At 43.0% G+C, this 23,398-nt stretch overlaps 1 protein-coding gene across 1 annotated transcript in view; it reads right to left on the bottom strand.

The window, feature by feature from the left end:
- ITPK1 (inositol-tetrakisphosphate 1-kinase) overlaps nucleotides 1–23,398 on the bottom strand; it is a 149,731-nt gene that overhangs the window by 110,824 nt on the left and 15,509 nt on the right. Inside the window, exon 3 of the mRNA XM_065636543.1 lies at nucleotides 3,253–3,277. Within this exon, the coding sequence (XP_065492615.1) occupies nucleotides 3,253–3,277 (25 nt within the window). The remainder of the gene's footprint in view (nucleotides 1–3,252; nucleotides 3,278–23,398) is intronic.

Raw genomic sequence — 23,398 nt, 5'->3', positions numbered from 1 at the left:
TGAAAGAATTTAATATGAAATGCTTCAATTTAACTATTTACTGTCAAGTCATCCCAATGCCAGTGCAAGAGCTGCTCCGTGCAGGCCATGGCAGATGGGCTTTGGTCATGTTTGTCACCTGTTCAGAGCATCTCTGCTTGAGCCACCAGCTCGAGCCACTCCAGCTGAGCAGGCAGGAAAGGGGAGGTAGGTAACTGCTGCAGGAACCGCAAGAGCGTTGCCTTCAGAACACTCTAAATGCAGCCTTAAGATTAAAAGCAGCTGGACTGGTGCAGTCGTTCACCAGAAGAAAGCCAGGAACACCAGCCCTGCGGACCACCCGCAGCTGTGCTTCCTCTCGTGCCCCACACCATCGTGAGAAAGCCCGATGGCCCCAGCGCCCTGCCCAGATGGCCACAGCTGGAAGTCCTGCGGTGCGGGTTTGCTTTTTATTTAATTCACCTACTGTACTATTTTTTAAGCCAGATAGTTTGATGGATGTTTCTCAATTGTGTTATAAAATGTCACACATTTCTGCTCCTGTGCATTGAGTTCACAGTGAATTCTCACTGCTAGAATTTAACCAGTAGTTCCTAAAAACATCCCAATTACTTATCACCATACAAGTGGAGAAGTTCTTTGTTTTCAATCTGATGCTTGAATAATGTCTTACTGCTGGATAGAGGAGCATGACTGCTTAGCATCCCACTGCCAGTCCTATTCTTCCATTATTTGGAGGATGAGGATGCGCACGTTTCCCCACTCAATAAAAACAGAAAGCTAGAACTGTAACTCTAAGACAAAACACAGAACTCAAACACAAGCCACAGAATGTTAATTGCTGTCTAGCAGCAGCTTGCTGATAATCTGTACAGCACAATTAGCCTTAAGAAAGCAAAATAAGATGATTTCATTGGTCTAGATAAAGAACAGAGGTCCATCCTAATTCCACACTGCAGGAAGGAAAGAGAAGAAACACGGGTGCTTATTTGAAGACTTTGAAGACTTCCCTTTAGTAGCAGGAAATTATTTCCTGCTCCTATGAAACACCTTTGCAAATAGAATAATCTGATGTCTGTTCACAGAAGTCAGCACGTACCAGTCCATTGTGCTTTGCTATCTGGAAGCCAGTAACTGAACCTTAACCTTCCAAACTCACTACTTATTACTGGAAAGCACACCTACATTTAGAAATTTTTTGAGTTTACATAAAGAAGAAAATAGATAAATCTGTGTGGTTTTGTGTGTTGAGTTACTTGTCTTTTGTGAGGTTAAAAGCTGGTTTCTCTTGAACAGGATAGGTTCCTTAAAGGAGGACATGGGGAAACAAAAATCAAAGAAACACTGCTGCTTAACACAGGAAAACAATATTCCCTCTGCCAAATAAACTTTGTCCACATCCTCCACCTAGAAGCAGGGTTAGTGGGACAGACATAGACCATGCAAGGTGACTCAAGCAAAACCTTCTAGTAATGCTGGATGGAGAAAGAGCCCATTTCTGATACATCCCCTACTGGCTACAAGTATGTGGATCAGGACATATGAAGCAATACACAAGCGACAGGCGGGGGGTGATCACACACAGCCGTCCAACCATCCTGCTCTAGCAGAGCAGCAGGCATGGGTGTTCGCGGTATGCCTTTGGGGCACAAATTCACAGTACAGCTTAGTCTGACATCACAATTATGCTGTGAAATTTGACACCATTAAGTCCTTTTACACAAAGTCCTGTCCAACTGTTTCCCAAAATGCTCTTCAATAAAGAAATCCTGTGTCAATCTGATGACTAGCCATTAAGCTACACAAACAGAAGCTAACAGGTAACCCATGGAAAGACAGCAACTTCAATCCACAAGGTAAAATGGAATTTGCCCTCTGCTCAGCTCATCAGTGCCTCATTGAATTTAGCTCATACAAGCACCTTGCTGCTTAAATGTACAGTGCGGGAGAAAGGCACATATAACAAATGCAGACATAGGATTGTAATGCGCTGGGGTATTATTAAAATAATAGTGTCCCCTAGACAGTGACACAAATATAGGCTAGCTTTCTCCCTGTGCTGTTCATGAAGCTGTGCTTCACAAATGCTGGTTTGTATTTATCAATCCAGAGATGCTGTTAGCACAGCTGATGAAAGAAGCTGCTTCTTAGCTCTGAGCAACAGGAGGTACAAGTAAGGAACATGATGCTATAGTGGCGAAAGGTTAAAGGCAGTGAGTAAAGTATATGCCCTTTTTCCCTGTAATACCATGCAGTTCCCAGACAACCACACATAGCTGGAAAGACGTACTCTCCAGTTTAACTAGCAATGAGAATTTTTTAAAGACTTTTCTGACAGTGGATTCTTTAAAATAAAATGGCCTGAGTTTTCAATTTATTGTTCCTAACGTGCTTTTCTCCTATCCCTTGCTGGTGTTGAGAAGCACCTTTCACATAGACTTAAGCGCAGCCTTAACAATCAGAAGAAACACCCCATTTCCCTCCGTCTGTCCTCCATCCTCTCTATTGAGGCAGTTCCATCTCTGCTACTGAGATATGAGAAAGCAAGTGTGAGGGACACATGACCACCTCAGAGTGCAAAATGCGCACTGGATAAGCATCAGCAAGAGTGAAACCTATGACACGCAGCTCTTTCAAGTACACCAAACAAGCCAGAAGGAAAGAGCATGCTTCCCTTTGATCATTTAGGGCTATAGTGCTCTATGTTACAGCTGTCACGGTAATATAATTCCTTTCCCAAGTTGCCATCATTCTTTAAGTAACATCTTGTGTGAAATATGACCATTCAGACCTGAGAAAGAACAAATGTAGCCAACACCTGAACTTATCTGTAGATGGGCTACAACTCTGAGGCATTTTATTACAATTGCTCTGCTCACTGAGTTACAAGAACGTTCATTCTGCCATAGCTTTTTTTCAAAGGCTAGCTCCTGTTTCTGTTAAGCTTGACTGTCTGTGAATGCAATAAACACAGAGTGACACAGTCTAATCAACTATCAGATCTTATTAATTAACAGACATAAGAAAAGCCTAACTGCATTCCCACTTTCACCAGGGCACCTGTTGAGTTAAGACTAGTTGGGCTCAACACGTGCTTCACAAAAGGGAGACCATCTTTTTACAAAACCAGTATCTGTAGCAGAGAATTGAATGGAAAAGAAAGAAAAATAATTAAGCCAAGGTCATATTGATATCTAAATGACAGCATTTAAAATCAGTAAACTTTCTTTATAATAAAATAGAGGCAGAAAATCCAATATAGTTTTTACTCACCTGTACTACTTCTACTCCTCTTTTCCTGGAAAAGAAAAAAAAAGGAATTGTTAATGTTGGAAACATGGGAAAAATGTAAAAACAAACACTAACAGAAAAGGGTTGCCTCATACTGAGTGTAAACAATAAAAATCTGCTCTAATGAATCTGATTCAAATTCAGGCAAGCACTTGTTCAATTCCATTTGCTGCCTGGGAAGCGCTTCAGCAGCTTCTGAATCATGGCCTCAAAGTGACCCAGGACACACACCGAGCAGCTGCACCACTGGGACTGACACAGCTGCCCCGTGAGCACAGGTAAGAAGTGGGTGACATTAGGGAGGGAGCATCCTGTTTTAGTCAGTTCTACTTTGCTTTTCATTTCTCATCTGCCCTCAGAGTGTGCAAATTGCACCACAGCACATTCCGCATGCTTAATAGATGTTTGATTTTGAAACAAAGATATGTATAAATGTCAGGGAGAATGAACACAGCACCTTGCAGCTATTTATCCTTACTTACAGCCTTGTTCTACCCCACATCACCTTGGTACACAGAACGCTTCCCAAAGCTACACACACACACACACATAGTGACTTGCGTCAGCTGTTCTCTGCTTGAAACCCTTGCCAAGAAACTTTTAAGCTGTCCCATGGCTTGCTTTCAGCCCAAGCACAAGGATCCACAGGCTGGCTCCACAGACTAGCCCTGCAAACAGAGCAGGGAAGGGGACAAGGGAAGGGGACAAGGGAAGGGGACAAGGGAAGGGGACAAGGGAAGGGGACAAGGGAAGGGGACAGGCACAGGTCAGGTCCAGAACAGAGAGACTGCCCTGCAGCTGGAGCACCCTGTCCAGATGTGTCACCCCCCTGCAACTCCATTGCAGACACATCCTCGCAGATCCACTGCTCCAGACAGACGATCCATTCTGGAAGCAGTGCCTCAAAACCACAATTATTTAAAACTCCAGCTGGTGATGAGTACTGCACTGTGTCAGACGGACCTAACTGTGCTGGCCTCAGAGGCAACCACCCCTACATCATGTAGCTGTGCCTAAAGAAAAGTTTACAAATTACACGAGCAGCCATGCAAGCAAACACGTACAGATTCAACCCTGCAAAATGAGTATGCTCCATCGTCCCAGCCCCAGCAAGCACCAAGCTACAGGCTGGGATGAGACTCTGCGTGTGCATCAGCCTCCAGTGCTGTGGCTCCTTTGGGCAGAAAAGGGACACACACCGAGGTACAGGACCATGCAGACAGACACAGAGTACTGCCATACCCTGTTCCAGATGTGTGGATGTGGGGACACCAGAGAGTGCAATGCCCCATGGGTTAGACACATCCTTGGACTTCAAAGACTTGTAGTCGCTCACTCTGGCTCCTGCAGGAGCAGAGTTCAAATACTTGGGGTTTGTCAGAAAGGCCCACGCCTCTGAACGCTGCTTTGGCCACATGGGGAAGAGTTCTAGTGATCCTGAAACACCAGGGATAAGAGACTGGAGAGGGCTACTGATTATACACCAAAATGTTGAGAACTGCAGTTGGTAGAGCCAGTCTAGGCAGATCTGTAGAGATGATCATCTGCTCTGCTGGTATGAGAACTTAGATTCAGGTACACACAGCCAGACAATGCTCAGTCACTGCATTTTACAAGTTATCAAGCAAAATAAACCATTTCTGCTCTAGTCTTGAAAAGAAAACTGCATCCCCGGCAGAAAGTACAGCCATCCCTGCTCCATGCCACCCTCCCAATAGATGCAGGCTATTTAAATATGTTAGAACCTTCTCTTCACTTTGCAGACATAGGAAATTTAACTTAAAAATCAAAAGCCTCAGTACGCACAAAATAGGAACCCTTTTTCCTCATTCCTATTAACCCCATATGTGAAATTGAAGACCCCTTTCGGGGAGGTCACGGAGCAGGACTGCCCAACTCTGCCCTCAGTGCTTTTCTGTCTAAAAGGGTCTGTGCTGTTGTCCACAGTCAAAACTGCTGCACACTGCTGAATACACAATGGCTCCTCCAGTTTCCTCACCCAATACAGTAAGTCTTTCTTTTGTGAGGCCATTACAAAGATGCCCAAAGCGACAGGCAATCAATCAGCGTCTATGACACAAATTGCTCCCTTCTTCCACTTTACCAGTCCAGAGTTTCTCTGGCCTAGAAGCAGCATGCACTGTGCAGCCATAACAGAGAGCTTGTCATTGCTCAGCAAGGAAATTAAAAAGAAAATGAAACCAAGCACCTCTTGCAGAGAATTTCAAACCCCTCTTGCAGATAGCAGTAACCTGTAAACGCTGGGTGATTAATATACTGCCGTTACTGTGTGGGAAGTATTGCTGCAGACTATCACCTGAGGCTGGACAGGTGCATTCCAACTGTGTTTTCAGAAGAAAATGTGAATCTCATAGAGAAAGAGTTAATAGCCAAACTGTTGAAACCATTATTTTCACACAGCTAAGCAAGATAAATACGAGATATTAGGTGGGGAATGCTTTTCTGAACGTAGGGCAGCAGCCTACTCAGAAGCATTCCAAGTATTGTAAGCTAAAACTTAAAATAACCGTGTCAATTACATTTTTGCTGTGTCTGCCCTGGAGTAAACAGAACTCAAAACTGCTACTGAAATACACCAGTGTTGAGCCGGGATTGCTCCAAAGCTCCTGGAAGAATAGAGGCTGATGGCAAAGGCTACATTTCTTGCCATGTCTGCATACACACTGAATACTCTTTGTTATACTTCGAAGAAGAAAAGTACTTGGCAAGCTGGTTGCCAAACCCACTTGAGAGTCAGTCCAAAGGTTTTCTATAATCCCCCCAAAATGGACTTCACAGATTTACTGGGACTTATTGAAACCGACTGTCCTGCCCCAGCAGAAGGGGAGAAGCCAGAGCAGCACACAGCAGGGAGACAAGGGCTGTCTGCTGCTGCTGGGCGTGATGTCACATGCTTAAAAAGCTACGGGAAGGAAGAAGCCATTACCAAGGTTGGCTTGTAGTGCTGGGTCTTCCTCTTTTTCGGAAGCGGGGGGGTGCCCCTTTGGTAACCTGAAACAGGAGAACTTTTTATACTTAAGCCCAGGGGATCAGAAGCCATGGAAGCATGCATATTTTGAGGATTAGTTAATTTTGGAAAAATCCTCTACCAACATAAATTTTTTTTAAAAAAATAAGTTATTTTAAAAACGAAAGGTATCCGAACAACCAGGATGTCAGGCAACCACGCACCTCAGTTCTGGCATTAGCTGATTCTCTGCCTCAAAGATTTCCTAAGCCAGTGACCCCGGGCTTTCCAGCCGGGCAGGTCCCAGCTGCAGGCTCAGGGCAGCGACATGTCCCTTTGCAACCGCGCATGCAATGCCATCTAACCACACTGACCGCCCCACGCCACACGTGGCAGGGCTGAGGGACAGGCACGGAAAGAAAGCTGATCCTGCACAGAAGAAACTCTAGGACCCTCAAAAAAATAAGCAAACACAGAGAACAAAGCAGGCTGTGGGCCACAAGCAATTCCCCAACAAGGGGCTGTCTGTGCAGGACACTCAATGGAGACAAGACGGTTGCTGAGTTAACTACCCTGGGAGCCTGCCAGAGCCATGGACCAGCCACCGCTTCTTCCTATGGTGCTTAAAAAGCTACTAAGAAAAGTACATCCTACAGCCTCAGTGTACATTCTTTCCGGCTGTTTCTTTAGCAGCGTACAGGCTTTCTGTTGGCAATGCAGAGACAGGCACCGCAGATGCACTTAACATACACCAGGTACTACACCAAACTCCCCTCCCAGCGCAAACCCCAGATGCTCACACGGATACAGGACTGAGGCTCAGCCACAAGCAGCGCACTGCAAATTCTGCAGACAGTTAAGAAAAATTGAGTGAGGGTCACAAGAACCTGTCCAGGCTAGGCAGAGTGCTTCCAGAGGTAGCAATGCCTATGCCAAAGGTGCTGTCTCACAGGGGGGAATTATTTCACTTGGAGTACTGACCACTACTCTTCTGTCCCTCATGGTGTTGTCCATGATGTTTCTTCTTCCCATGTAGCTTGAAACTGAGCCACAGCCTATGAGAGGAAGGGCTCTCATTCCCAGCTGGTCTGGCTGCCTCCTGATATTGGCAACAGGCTATACAAAACCCACAGCAAACCTCTTTTTCAAAGGGGAAAAGAAATATGATTATTAGCTGTATTTCCCTTCTCTCTCCAAAGAGGCAACACAATCGAGTCAAAGAGAGACTGCATCTGCCCACTTTCATTGAATGTTCTAAAAATGCTCAGTTCTAAACTATGTTCGCAGAGGTCATTAGTTTTAAAATACATTTCATTCCAAAGATCATCTAGACAGAGGTCTTGTACTCCAATCCTCAGCCCAGGAAAAAAATTACGGTCAGCAAATGTTAGAAAACCTATGGGAGAAAAGAGAAGGGGGAAAAGTACTTCAAGGTGATAAAACTGAACACCTAACTTACAGCAAAGCTTCAATGTCTTCAACCAGCATAGTATGCCTAAAGCTATGGAAACCTACTCAGGTGCAGCCCGAATTATTGACTGGTGCATCGCTTCTTCCCTTCAGCACACGGCTCTGCTGAATCACACACTGCAACATTTAAAGAAAAAAAAGGAAACATTAAAGTAACCGCTGCATCAGTCTGCCATACTGAATAAAACCCAGAAGCTTGTTATGACTTACTAGTTCTAGACCCGAAACCAGTGAACAACTCTCAGATAATGCAAGCCTCACATACACAACAGTGATTAAGATAGTTACCATGCAAGGTGACTTCATGTTTCAGTTAGAATGATGTATGGATTTAGAGAAGAATTCAGTATCAAGCTACTAAAAGCCTATTAATCAGTGTTTTGGAATTGATGTTTTACCACAGCTTCAAACTATGTAGAATACTTGGGTTTGGTTTTGTTTGGTTTTGGTTTTTTTGTTTGTTTTGGTTTGGTTTTTAACATCCAAAGTAAACAGTTTGGACTAGTTCCCCACAGCATCTAAGACCAGAACATTATAGTAAATGACAGTTAAAAGAGAAAATGACTAACAGGTCATATATCATAGACATGGTTAAATTAAGTAACATATTTTTGCTGCCTGGTCTGAGTGACAGATTGAAAAATGCCAAACAGAATTTACAGTTTCGAAAGCAAAAGGCAATCTTTGTATCTGCTTTAACAGCCTATTAGTGCATGCAGTGAAATTCATTTTCTCAGATAGGAGAATGTTTCACCTCCAAAATTTCCCATGTACAAAAGTGGCAAATATAAATAATGTATTGCTTTGATATAAAAATAAAAGCATTTTCCTAGAAAAGCAATACATTGGCATCAAAGGGAGTTGTATAAATATTAACGAATCAGAGCAAAAACCTGCAGCCACTAAGACTTTCCACCACACTGGGATTATCAGACACGGAGGAAGGCACCAGACAAGCAACACCAAAGCAAAGCCCAAAAACCAGCCACTACTGTCCATCCGCAGCCTCGCTGACAGCCCAGGCCTCCTCCTGGCACAGACACAAGTTCCGCTCACTTGCCTTAGTTTTTCCATCAGCAGAATACCCTGCGTTTCTGTTATTAAATATTTGAGAGGATCCTTACTTTGATTATTTTTCATCTCGATAGTCTATCGGGAAACGACCAAGTGACAACCCCAGCACAAGGGTGTTTGCTGCCTGGGGGCCCTGGCTCACAGAGAACTCAGCTGAGGGCATCTGAAACACAGCAAGACTCTGCTGCAACCCGGGGATTTTTTGTGGGTTTATTTTTTTTTTGCACACAGACTATCAAGCACGCAACTAATCAGAGATAATTTCACCAATCTATATCCAACTGTTCTTACCTTTCAGCAAGCTTTTCCCCTTCAGTAATCAGTGTTTTGGAAAGGTTTATGACTGAAAGGGATCAAAAGTTGGCATTTGGGGGAGTCCTCAATTTTCCCAGTCTGTAAAGCATCATAGATCAAACGGAAAAGGGAAATAAAGTACACATTTATAATCTCGTAGGAACAGATAATGTCATATGGGGGAGGAAAGGCCTCCCTTAAGACTCTAAGTGCTCTTTAGACGGGCTGAAAAAAACCCAAGACTTTGGGCTGCCACAGAAGACCTTTTAAGTAGCAAAAAACCAGAGGGTAGCCACATTTGTGCATTTCTTCCTTGTTTTTATAAACAGGGAATGATCCAAGCAATAGGAGCCCTCATACATCAGACGCTACAACACTGTGACTTTCACACCACCACCCCATTCACACATGACATTTTGTACAACCATCTGATATTCTCCACGTCTTCAAAGCATTATATCACTCCGTTTACAGCTATAAAAGTGCTTATTAAGAGTGCTGTATCAGAATGAAGTGCCCTGGAAGGGACTAGAAAATAAGAGAGGACCTTGGCAGGGCAGCAGCAGCATCACTCTGGTACCCACCTGCGGCACCGCGATGCTTCCATGTGCAGATTCCCACAGCACACACCCACATCCACCAGCATCTCACAGCAAAGATCTAACTAGAAACCCAGTAACCCCTTTATCCTGCAAGAGCAATGACAAAGTGAAGCATCCAACATCACGACTTCAGAAGTTCAAGTAACAGGGAGGAAAAAGCCATGAGAGAAAGAAACCAGACACTGTACGCAGTAACCAGAGGAAATAAACTGCCTTTACTCACTAAACATTCAGATGAAACTTCAGTAATAGTTTAATGGAGCGTCACAGGGCTACTTATTTCAGCATGAAAAAACAGGTATTGTGGAGATAAAATCTGTATATCCCAAGTTATAAAAGCCATAACGTCAGTAAGTACCAACTCAAAAGGATCTGTTTTCTTTTTAAATTAGGCATTTAAGATGGATCAGTGCTGCTGAGCTCTGCCAGACTCTTTTCTTGGAACTAGTGACCCCAGGTTCTGGGAGCCCACACTCACTGCTTTCCCAGCAGGGACACGAAACCTTTAACCACAGACTTTTGAGAAAAAAAAATAAATGAACAGCCATCAGTGGGAAGAAGGAATGATTAACAGCTGCACAGAAAAATTATTAAAGGCAAGGAGTTATTCATCCTACCAGACATTCAAAGACATATTTAGTACCTGATGACAATTACAAACAATTGGGCAGGGTTCAGCCTTCAGCCATAGGCTTACACCACCAGACATTATCAGATTCAGTTCCCAGCTATGGCAGTCAGCCACGCCATGTGATCTCTTCATAAACTTATTAAAAAACATCTTCTAACCAAGCTGTTTTGGCACTGTATCTTCCATTACAAGACATTAATTTCCCAAAGGTCAGAGTCCTTCAAATTCGCAGGCTAAATTGTTCTGGCCTCATCCTTTGGCTTCAATAAACTCGTTGCTTCCTTCAGCCCTGCGAAGAGCCTGAATGTCTCCCCTGCTCCCGGCTCCCCTTGTCTCCCCACAGCCCAGGTCACCCCACATATATGTGTATAAAACTCTTACTGCAGAAGCTATTAAAGGCTTCTAGAAACGTAAGAGATATTTATATTTTACAAACAAAATTAGCAATAAACTCACACTAACAGGTTTATAATCTGAAGGATGCTTATATATTGCATACTTGGTCTCCATTGCTGTGATATGTTCAATTAGCTGTCATACTGAGGCATAAGTTTTCTGCATGTGTTGATAAACTTCTTGGAACTATAACCATAAAACACTTAAGTATTTTATTCCATGAAATCGAGCTTCTAAAAAATTATGTTTTATATTAATCTTAGCAACTTTCCTTCCATATTAATTTAAGCCAGCAGTTACAAACTATTAGTGTCTTATTCTCTTAAATCACATAAGTCACTAGTTAGCCAAGATTATAAAACCTTCAATTTTCCATTGTCAAGAAATCAGGTATGCAGACTTTCTTCTTCATCAAGGGAAGCTTCACGCAACATGAGCAAGAGGGGCAATCTCCTATTCACCAAGAGGTACATTAGTTAGCAGATTGGTATTTTGTTTACTTCTGACTTTCCAAATATTGCCAAATTGCAGGAAAAACTATATCCCACGTCTTAACATCCATTATGCTGAAGTAGGAAGGCAAATATTTGTGTCTCCTCAACCCCTCCAGTACTAAATCGGCATGTAAGGCAAACTTAACCATACTGAAAGGCTTGCCATGAAAAGCTACCTATACTGAAACTGAAAAGACAGCTCACATGGACTCAATGCATGAAGATTTTATCTGTTATTTTCTAGATAATGCTATTAGAACCTCTCCAGCCTGGAACCTAGTGGGAAATGGGCACTTCCACTTCTCCCCTGCATCAATGGTGAATCCAATATGCAGATAGTATTTTTCAGTTTTCCAGATGACACAAGCCATCACCTTTTTCATTTCAAAGAAGAGAACACACCATGCGCACAAAAAGCACAATGCAATGTTAAGCAACTGTGCCAGAAAAATGCCATTTTAAGGAAGTTAACAACAAAGTAGGATGGTCAGTCACAAAAAATCATATGAAACAAAGAGCGGTAAACATAAAGAAACACTCAGCAACCTTGCTGGCAGTTAACTGGAGGTATTTACTGTCAGGAAATACCCTGAAGCTCCCGTGGCTTCGGCTAATAGATTTCTCATGCTGAAGCTCCTAAGAGGACTTACAGACAAGGATGCACTCAACTTGAAAAGTGCTGGGCTGCAGGTTCAGCCCAGGCTTAAAGTTTCTCCCCTACAAAGTGTCACCATCTTGGGAACCTCCTTGTCACAGCAGGGTGAGCTGGCAGCACACAGACCACGCAATGAGAGACTGATACAGCTTTGCATTTGTACTGTATGCCAGCTGCATTTTGACACCCTTCAGTAAGCTTTGTCCAGGGGTATGCAGAATTGCTCCTAACTTTGCACGGTTCTTTCTAACTTTATGCTCAGATAGTTTTCAAACTAAACTCGCTAACAGTATTAGTCATACGTTTATTCTCTTAGACTTAGATACCATCGCCTCTAAACTCAGTTGCAGAACCACCCCTCCAAACTCTGCTTATAATTATGTTGGCCTCCGCATTGCTTCTGAGCAGCATCAGCTCTCAAACAGAGATGTTCCCCAGTAAATCCTTGAACTGCATCAGACACGATAACCAAGCTTCCTGCCTGTCCGTCTCCTTTCTAAGACCACAACTTTCACAACAGGAACTAAGAACTAACAAGTGCTGAAGCAATGCATAGAGTTCTGTCTCCCTACCTATAGATCTGTCTAGAAGCTGGACCCTCAGCTAGGTTTAAACTCCTGAGCTCAGGTACTAAGAGCTATTCTACCATGGCAGCACAGAGCTCAGTGCAGACTCAGTGCTCACCTGAGGATGTAGCCACTTCTGGGTTTTGCAGCCAAACTTTATTTTTTACTCTTGAAATGCCCTGGTTTGTTTAAAGCTATCTCACCGGTATCCTCTTGAACTACAGTCAAAACTGTAGGCGCACTCTGACTGGAAAAGAAAAAGGGGACAAGAAAGGCAAAGCTGAGGTATGTAGAGAATAGATCTTTTTGTTCCAGCATAGGCAAGGCTGTCAAGGCGAGTGGGGAAAAAACTGTTCCACCACACATCTGTACTGGAAGGCCAACAAAGTCAGGTTGCTCTTAGAGATATCCATCTAAGAGGAGAGCAGCTTTCAGAGATAAAAGATTTAAACCAAATACAAGCAAGCCTTGCTTTATTCCGGGGCTTCTTTTAGGCTCCTGTCTCACTGTTCATTGTGACCCACCGTAAAGTCACTTACCGTTCAGTATGCGTTTTAGTTTTTAACTTATTTACATCCAGGCTAGTAAAACCTGCATACATATTTTATAAAGAGCTTTCTCTCAGAATTCTAACAACTACCAATGTCCCCTCATTAAAACAGCTACCTCTCATGTTTAAACAAATATATGCAAGGTTTCTGGGGCTTTTATAAGGCAAGATGATGTTTAAACAGGGACAGAATACATTTTTCTCTTCATGTGAACAGTATAGAATCACAACAAACATTAAGACACCCAGAAGGTTGTCTCATTAGTGGTTTTAGATTTAAGCACTATCAATCAGATTTAGACATCAAATGTTTATTGCAGATAAGCTGTGAGAATCATGAATATTGGTTTATCAGTATTAATGCAAATGGCATATTGTTATCAGGTACCAAACAAGGTTAAAGAAATACAGATATCTGTGCTGATAATATAAAACTAGCTATATTAACCTATCAATGCATCTCATAATATCTATCTAGAGAGAGCGAGAGGGATCTTCAGATTAAATATATTCACATCACACCCTACATAAAAGCATTCCTAATACTCTCCTGTTCTATTTGAAGCGGTAGAATTCAGATTGAAGAAGTGCAACACATCTGATAAGATAATGTACAGCATGCATAACTCTATTTACAGTGATTGTCTTTTTTTTTTTTTTTCCTCCAAAGAGGAAAGCAACAGAACAGAAAAGGTGAACTGGTTTGGTCTCTCAAGCTCACATAAGAATTTTGAGTGCCCAACTGATCTTAACCTAGAGTAAGGAGACTTTCAGAAAGTGCCTGGCAATTGCCCTCTGAGAATGTGACCCCTTCCGGACTTCTCTTAGTTTCAGGTGTCTGCCATCGTCACTTTTAACAATCTTGTTGGAGCTTGTACACAGTCACCTAACAAAAGCACACAGAAAAAGAAACTGTATTAGAAATAATCGTTTACCAGAACCGTTACCTACAGTTTGTCTCAACTAGACTGCGATCCCTCTAGGCAGCGTGTCTGTAAAGCATCCCATACCACCGCCCCGGAGAACCACCGCAGTACCCCGGGGTTCTAGCAACACAAATCAACTCTGAGGGCAAAACATAATTCAAGAAAACAGTGTGTCTTCTTCAAGTCTCTGGAAGGTTTACATAGAGCTTGTGGGTCTCCTACCAAATTGATGCTTGGCATATTAAGACCACTTCAAGGCATCTGTTGTAACAGTGTAGGGGTGCTGAAGAAATTTTGTCATAATCCTTGAAATGCCAGGAATGAATTAAGTGTAACTGGGGGGGAATCTCCTTCCTACAAATGCCAGTCTAAAAAGCCGTCTGTGTCTGCTACATTCTCACACACTAATCAAAATAGACATACGCATAAGCTAGAGGCTGCCGCCTCCCCAGCACCTCTCTCCAGCATGCCACAGGTGCTCCATCCACTTTCAGAAGCCTTATCTGGATTCCTGCCTTTTACCCAACTAAAAGCACTCTAGTGACTTGCCTTGATGTCCTGAGGAGGAGCCGCAGCTGCTCTCACCTCCAACACCAGCGTCCTGCACCAGGGCCCGCAGGCCCAGCGAGATGAGGCTCTGCAGGGCTCCTGCACCTCCCCTCTGCCAAACCAGGGGGTACAGACAGGCGAGCGTGTCTGCCAAGCCAGCTTTCATCTAGAAATGGCTTTTAATCTACTAACCCTGAAACCAAATGCTGTACATCCACTGCAACTTTCCCAGACTTTGGCGAACAGCCTTGAATAAACCTTCTAGGAGTTTTTATAGAGGCCAGACACCCACTGAGACATGCATTAGAAATGTGTAATACACAGGGGGTTTTTTCACTTCTTGGATCTCTAAAAGAGACTGGGCATTTTTTTGGCAGAAATTAGAGACTTATTTTGCCATGCAAAAATGAGTTTATTCACCTCCAGCCAGGCTTCAAGTAAGATATATAGGTGTCTGGGGCTTTTTCCTTCATGCAAAACTTCATCATACAAACAAGACAAAGTTACAGCAAGAAAGTTAATATGTCTGCTCACTGAAGAAACCTGATTGCAACTTTTCCCCCCGCTCCATAAGGGGCAGCCCTAATGATTTGGTACTGTACAAGTCAGACACCAAGTCTCCCTCATGTTTCAGTAGCTTTGAGAGCACTTGTGATTTCTTGTCTCCTACACTCATCAAGTGACCACTGTTTGCATAGCAAGGAACAAATTTTCTTCTTAATGTAAGGAACCAGAGTCAGTCACAGATTCACAGACATAACTGAAAAGAGTCTATGCCGAGAAGTTACTGTGGCCAGCTCTACACACTGTCACAGACACCAATCCAATGTTTCATTAGGTTAAAAGGACAGCCATGGAAAGGCTTACCAGAAAATAAGTAAAAGATGTTCCTAGAAATCTTTTCTCCTCAAACTCTGAATCAGTTTAGGCTCACATAACTCTTCCAGACAGTTATTCTGTTCTGTTTGCTCCCTTTGAGAAGCATTTCAAGCTTCAGCCTTTAGTTTGGGGCACTTATGAATGCAGCTTTTATTTTAAAGAGGACTGGCTGGTTGAGCCCCAAACAAAAAGCTGGCTAAAAGCAGTTCCAGTATCATCTGAAACTGGGTTTCACCTTTATTTCACTATGCAGCCCCCCGTCAACGCTATATGAACCATGTTAATAGAAAAGAGAAAAGTGTTTGGAATCTGCAATTCTGCAGCCTAGTATACTATTTGAGAAGAAAAAGATGTTCAGCAGAAAATACATGGTACAAATTAAAGAAATGTGGACTGGATTGCTTTTCTCCATTTGAACACGCCAATACCAATAATGGGAATTTCCTTCCCCTGCAATTGACTCTTCTGCTTGAGTTACATCAACGTAGATCAAAGAAAAATTATTTTACTTTATTTGGAAGCCTCATTAGAGAGGCTGCAATAAAATGAAAGCTTGGCTTCCAACAAGTGGTGATCACACTGTTTGAAAATACTCCATTTATTGACACATGGCCAACTTCCCTGAGAAGCAACAGGATAGAGCATTTGACAGTGCTGCAGTGAATCATCTTGGTGATCTGTACGAATTACACATGATCTTGGAAATCAAATAAAATGTCTGCAACATGCAATATTTGACTACGGTTCTACTTACAAGAAAAAAGGATCTAAATGGATAGATAGAAAATTAATAAATATTTTTATTCTGCAGTATACAGAATAATATTAATAGCTGATGTGAACATTGCGGGGGGGGACACGACAAAGAAAAAAAAAAAAAAACACAAAACACCACACACCATACACTACACACCATGGGCTAAAACCTTACCAAAAGGTTAAGGTAAGAGAATAGAGTTTTCATTGGTCTCATTGGATAGGGCTGCAGTTCGAGGGACTGGACATCCAACACACGGAACAAGGTACTGCTGCCAACCTTTTAATATCAAGGCAATGTAGGTCATGGAGATTCATGGAAATACACCCAAAGCTTTGGGCAGGGATGGACAGGGGATTATTACGCATAGGATCAGACAAGGTCGAAAAGCGCAAACTTGAAGCTGGAGCAGAGATTAGACAGCGATAGTTTACTCGTGATAGTTTCTGCACCTGACAAGGGCAAAGCAGTATCTCCAAAAAATCTCCACTCTAGCTGGTGAAAATTCTCTGTCCTGGTGTCCAGACCACTTCAGAAAAGCACATCCTGCTACTAGTCTGTCTCACACAGACACACTGGGGTACACACACATGACACTCTAATTAATCCTGCCCTTGTTGTGTCTTGGTTTGGGTTTTTTTGTTTGGTTGGTTGTTTGGTTTTTTTTTTTTTCTTTCCCATAACTTATCATAGACAGCAGCTGTTACACCCATCGTTTCCATCAGTGACTGAGCATGTGTGTTTTAAGACCACGACTTTCCCAAATTTAGCCAGGGCACGCAGGACCTGATAGACAACCCTCAAACTGCTGTTAGATTTTCTAACCAGACGGGGTTGCAGCACAGAGTGGAATCTGCTGGGAGGTCTGCTACACCGCGTAACTGGAAGAACCGGACAATTTCTTGGGCCTCCTCAGATTTTCTAGAAGCTGCCTTGACAAGCTAAATCATACCATCATGCCGGAGCTCTGTTACTCATTCCCTCGCTCTCCCTCTTAGAAAAAAGCCTCAGGCAAACATTTCAGTTGCATCTCGTACATTTATTTCCCTTTATGGACTTACCTACGTTCTCTGGTACCTGCCCCTCCCCATTACAACATTGGTGTGATCACACCACACTCCTAAGTTTATAAGATAACCTAAATTCCTCTTAGAGGGAAAAATTAAAAGCTGAATTTCCATTCAAAGCTACCAAATTACCGTTGTCCTTATAATTGCTAAGGAGGTGGATGTATAAACAGCTGATCCAGCTTTTGAGCAGGAGCTGGGAAGGCAGACACAAAGGCACAGCAGCAGCGAGTTGTTTTCCTCTGGGTTATTTTTGTCCAGCTCCGCCCTGAAACTCACTCTTCAATCTCAATAATTGGCAGCAACTAATTAGAAGGAAAAATGCAAGCAGTTTATTAAATGTTTGATTAAATGTTGATTACATGTTTGATTACACACGATCACAGAACAAATCTCCCTTGGACAAGCATACTCATTTTCTCTTGCTCGCATCTTTTGTCTGTAGCCATAAGAGATAAGAACTGTGGAGATGATGCTCTACCTCATACTGGGATTTCAAGCCTATAGGTGACCGCACAACATACGGCAAGGAGAAGCTGATGATTCCTCTGCTGTTTCAGGTTGCTTTCCACATTGCCCATCATCGGATGTGCACTGCTAGCTCCGCATCTTCTCTCTCTTGGGCTTTCACATTTGACTGAGGGATGTCATACGCAGGATCAGAACAAAGATGCAACCAGAATTCCACCACATGTTAATTGGAAATACAATTAGCATTAAAGGGATTTGTAGGAAAGTTACAACTTTTAAATTGCCGTAATTCTGAAATATGTACAAGGACTTGAAGAATCATACACTGGAAAAAAATCTGCATTAAATAACAGCTTCAAATGATGTTGAAAATTCTGGCTTAGGCAGATTCCTGAACTGCATCAGCTGAGGAAATTGATTTTTGTTCATCCCATTTGCTGTCACTTAAGAATTATCAAACAACAGTTAATGAAAATGAGTGCACTGTGTAATACTATTAGAATTTTACAGAGAAATGTACCTCATTCTCTTAGCAAATAAAAACATTTGCCCAGAATACTTCCAGGAATTCTTGTTTGTGAAGGCAAAAGAAAATGCTTGTCCAAGTGCCTGCTTTTAACCCCACTAGCACACCTATCTGTAACAGCAGGATTTGTTATCCCAAGAAGGCTTTTTCCCCGGCAGCACGTTTTCACAGCTCTCTGCACATCAGATCCTGCACTCAGCCGTGTTTCACGCAGAGGAGGCTGCTCCACACCCAGCTTTACCTAATCCACGGTCGCTCAGCCTCGCTGACTTGGCCCTGGCGCTGGGCAGGTGCTCTCAGACTACTTGGACGTGCAGGGTTTCATGCTGGGTCAGCACACAGTCCAAGGTGCCACAGTAAACTGCAAAATGCACAGGCACCACCTTAAGGGCAGAAGCTATTCCACTTCAGCAAAAACGTTCCTCTTCAAAAATCTCCCCAGTCCTCAGAAGCAATGAAGCTGTGATGGTTATAAAACGATAATCAAAATGTTGCGTGAGTTGCTCTCTAAGAGGCCATAAACTGTCATTACCTTATTTGGACTACTCCCCTACATCTCAATGAAACATCACATCACCCCTAATTATACTCTCTAATTAGTTTCCAGATTGCAATCTACTCTAGGTGTACCTGCTTTAGCTGGGGGGTGGATTAGATGATCTCCAGAGGTCCCTTTCAACTCCAACCATTCTGTGATTCCGTGAAAAGTAAAAAAATGTCCAGAATAAATTTTTAAGACTATATTTTTTCCTTTCATCTAAATTCTAGCACCACCATCCACAACATGTAGAAGTAGTCTTTCTCCAGCCTGGCCTGCACGTCTCCGTACCACCACCCCAAGGGCACCAGAAACCACCACCCCAACCACAGGCAGCTCTGCAGACCCCGCCAAGGCACAGCCAACCAACAGCCCATCAGTGTCAGCCTAACAGCACCAAGCCTTCATTTTGGAGCAGAACCCTCTCTCAAGGCCTGGCTTGAAGAGAAGCCTAGTTCCAGTGTAAAGTGCAAATTTTTTGAACTAGCAAAAAGCACTGGCCTGCGTATTGGTCAGACTAACACCTACAGTTCCCATCGCTAATTTTAGATGGAGTTTCCAACAGCAGCTATGTGTCCCAGGGCACTTTTAAACCATGGGCCCTGCTTACAGAGGTACACTACAGCTTTATTTATATTGTCTTACTTCAGGATATTCAGTCAGAAGTGATGCTGGAAAGATAATAGGCCATTTCTTTATTATTTTGTTCTACTGTTTTCACATTGTGGTGTTCTCCTTAGAAAAATCCTAGTAAGGTCGTGCCTACACTTCTTCAGGAAGACTCTCCCTGGTGAAGAATAACTTCTCTGTTCACATCGCCAAGAACAAAAAAGAGCCTACAGACAAACAATCAGGAAACCAAAGAAAAAAAAATCTAAAGCTGCATTTTTGGCCATTTAAGGCTACAAACTGGGAAAGAATGAACAAGCCCTTATGTCAAAACAGAAGTTTTAATAATATTAAAAGCAGGAAGATACCTCTTTTTCAAGTATTTGTCTGTAAAATATTCACTGTAACTGAGGCCCTGACCCACCGTCTTGCATCCTACATAACAATAAACTGCTTACAAGTGCTTTTGAAGACAACCTGCGTGCTAAACTTGCCATTAAATTCCTCCCTCCACCCACAGACAAGAGAGAACTACAGAGAACATAATATCAAAGATCAAGTTTCTTTCCATTTCTTCCTCATGTTTTACCACTGCCTTGGTGCCAGGATTGCTCAAGATGCATTATCTAGTGTCTCTACCCATCTACGGCTATGCAGCTCTTGTGCTGTAATTTAATGGCACCAAACCAAACTCCAGAGGTCTTACTTTCCAGTAGTGTAAGAAGGCACAGCGTGCTTGCACTGCCGAGTACCAAACACCTGCACTGGAGATGAACGTGCGAGGAGTACATGGGCAAGAGCAGCTGTGGATGGCACTTGCCATTGTGGACCCTTCACCCAGCACTACTGTTCCTTACCTCCCTTCTGGGATTTGCAGAGGGGCTGCCTGAGCTCTTCTTCATAAGGTGTTTCCCCTTGAGATGTCAGGCACAGGTCTGCTGTTTTATCAGAGAACTGCAAGATTGACACTGCAGGCTTCTATCCTAGATGAGATCCCACCGGAACCAAACAGCTTTTACTCAAACCACTTTGACGAGGCAGAACTAAATGTTAAATCCTCTGATTTTTGTCAACTCTCACCACAGCGTCCTGTCAAAACAGCCAGTCAAGCAAAGGCATTACGGTGTCATGCTGTTAACTTGGGTAACACAAATCCCTCTCTGTTGTTGATTCCATGACACTAAAAGCAAAATCACTGTAAGTCATTTAATACTTGTTACAGAGAAATTAATTGGACTTGCCTGGAAATGAGCCTTACTTGGGAAACTACTCCTCCACATTCACACATTAGGATCATACAAACAGTTGTATCCTATCCATCAACTGTTCCACTTGCTATATACCTTTTACATAAATACACAACAGGTGACAGTTACTTCCCAGTAATTAAGCCACAGAGAAGATTGCTAAGGTGTTCTTGACAACTAGCTTAGCAGATTTTCCAAGAACTGACACCATGGCATAATTGAAACTACAGAGCACTACTCTGAAGTAGTCAAGCTGTTCCTCTGGAAGCCCTCCTTTATAGCAGAAGTTTGTACCATAAGCCCAGATATAAAGGTATTTTTAAATAGCTAAAGTTAGAACCCAATTTTTCAATGTAGAGGCTTCATCTGAAACAGGTTTCAAACCTGATAACCTGAGGAGGACATACTGAGTCCCATCAATACCTCAGTCAGAACACATCCCAGAGACAGGAGGCTGGGACTATAACCTCTGCCTCTCATGCAGGCCCTCAGTATTTCAGCTGATGCTCTTTACCCTTCCACCCATCTCCTTGCCCTCTCACTTAAATACTCCCTGGAGCAGCAAGGCCTCCACTGGCTGCATCCCACAGGCTGAGGCTCAACAGTTACCCTGGTCGCTTCTGCATCTCACTCCAAAAGACCCATCTATCCTACACTCCTTTTGTGCATAAAGAACTCCTCTTCAGCCCTTTCACGTTCATCCCACAGTACCCACTGCCTTCATTGGCTGTTACCAGAAACCTTGAACATGGTATCTCCTCATTCTAGGACCCAAAAACAGTGGACTAAACAGTCCTCAGCTCCCAGGGTGGGAGGCTACGGCAACCATCCCAGCTACTCTCTCACTCCAGTGATACGAGACAAGGTGGCAGCTGTGGTCCTGCTCCTTCTACCCTCCACAGCAGAGCAGCCTGGGAGGAAGGAGAAAAGCACCTGCTGGGGACCACTGTATCTGTCACACCCAAGACAACCAACAGTGAGCTTTTGGATGCCGATGATCATCTTGGACATTGTCTGCTATAAACTGGCACCTGCATAGCAACCACAATCCTGAATTCCATGGCTTCTGTGCTTATGCTCAAGACAACAGCTGGATTAGCCATCCTGGGCTAGTACCATCACCAAATACTCCATTCGGAATGGGAACTACTCCAATCACCCTTTATCACTCACCACACACCTGCCTAATGGCCAAAGCAGTCAGAGCTTTGTTAAACGTAATTTCTTCAGCACAAGTGGGACCATACAGAAATCCTTCCAATGGATATCCAAAGCCAAAAGGAAAAGACCATGTTAATATTTCCTCCCATTGCAGGTGGGGGGGGGCAGAAGACAAAACCAAAACAAAAAAAAGTCCCACACACCAACACCACCAGAAAACCACATCTTAGAGAGGCAAGAGAGAGAGCAGAAAGGCAAACTCCAACAGGTCAGGAGCATGGGAAATCTATGGGACATTGTCAGTCTTAAGCATAAAAGCAGAACACCCATAATAAGGATCTCCTGAAACCATATGCATTACATCAGAGAAAGAAGCCATTACTAGTCCACAGGTAATCCAGGAAATTATAGTAAAAAAAAATTAGTCTTTTTCACAGCAGGACAACTCAAAACACGTGAGGCATGAGCCTGGCCTCAGATCAAGAGGGTGCTCACACTCGCTCAGAGCATCACACAGCAGGCAGCCGGCTCTGATCACCACACTCATCTTCTTCCCTAGATGTGGCTCAGCTGTCCATTTGGAAAGGAAGCAGGAGAGGAGGTACAGGGCACTGTAGTCTAAAAAGCCATCATTCTTTTTTGGGCATTTTTTCAGTCCTGTGAGACCACTCCTTGAAACTTTCACACACACAGCAAGATTAACCGAACACACTGTGTTCTGCAGGCATACTGTTTCCTGCCCCGTAGATGAGACAACCAACATCAAAAGAGCCCACCTTCAAATACTAAGCTTCATCTAAATCAAATTAATTGCCCTCCCTGCCCTCCACCTTGTTTTCACTTGGGAGTGTTTACATTACACTTCTCCACTTCAATGGCTGGGATGCGATCCGGCCAGTGGTTCACAGCTGCATCCTCACCTGTAAAGGAAGGACACAACACTGCCTGTGCTGCTTGCCGGCCACTTGAAAGAGGTATTGTGCTGTTTCTCAAGCGTCATTCCAGAAGACTCATCAAATTATTCTATTTTTCAGAAAATAAATATGCAGTCTTAAAATCTCCTAGGAGATCCAGGGCCTCATTTAGAGGGGAAAAAATAGTTTCTTAGTACAATGGTGAACAGCAGCTTCCTTTAGAAAAAAGGCTGCAGAGTGCACCTGATCTTTTAATTTTTAAATAAGCATGACAAAACCAAGCTGCTACCCACTTCTGATGCAACTCTTGGCCAGCCAATCATTCAAGTCCTTCAGATGTTTGTTACAAGTAAAATTGTGTATAATAAACACAAAGGAGTGAAGAATTCCTGAAGAGCCAGTCCCAGTAAACAACCTGCAGATGTGAAAGAAAAGGAATAATTTCTGAGAAGTAAATTTTTTTTTTAGCTGACTAAATGAGTAAGTTACATAGCACCTTCTTAGATAATTGGCTATAAGAAGAATTAAAGACTTCTACCTTTTGAGAGGTTTTTTCCTTCCAAAGTTATTGTGTTAGGAAAACTGTTTTATCAATAAAAAAACACCCTTCCAATAGCTTCAGCAGGTTTAGGCTCAAGCTCAAATTTACTTGTGGCTTCCAGATTTTTAATTTTCCTGTGTTTCATCAGGTTTTGTGTGCACTTGGAAAATGGCAACTACTTGCTCTGTTTAGAGGGTTACAAGGGCCTTCTTGGAACCCAGGCACCCATGCAAGAAGCATGGG

The sequence above is a fragment of the Caloenas nicobarica genome, chromosome 5 (genome assembly GCF_036013445.1).
Source record: "Caloenas nicobarica isolate bCalNic1 chromosome 5, bCalNic1.hap1, whole genome shotgun sequence".
Taxonomy (NCBI): Eukaryota; Metazoa; Chordata; class Aves; order Columbiformes; family Columbidae; genus Caloenas; species Caloenas nicobarica.
This window is presented reverse-complemented; position numbering and strand designations above follow the sequence as displayed.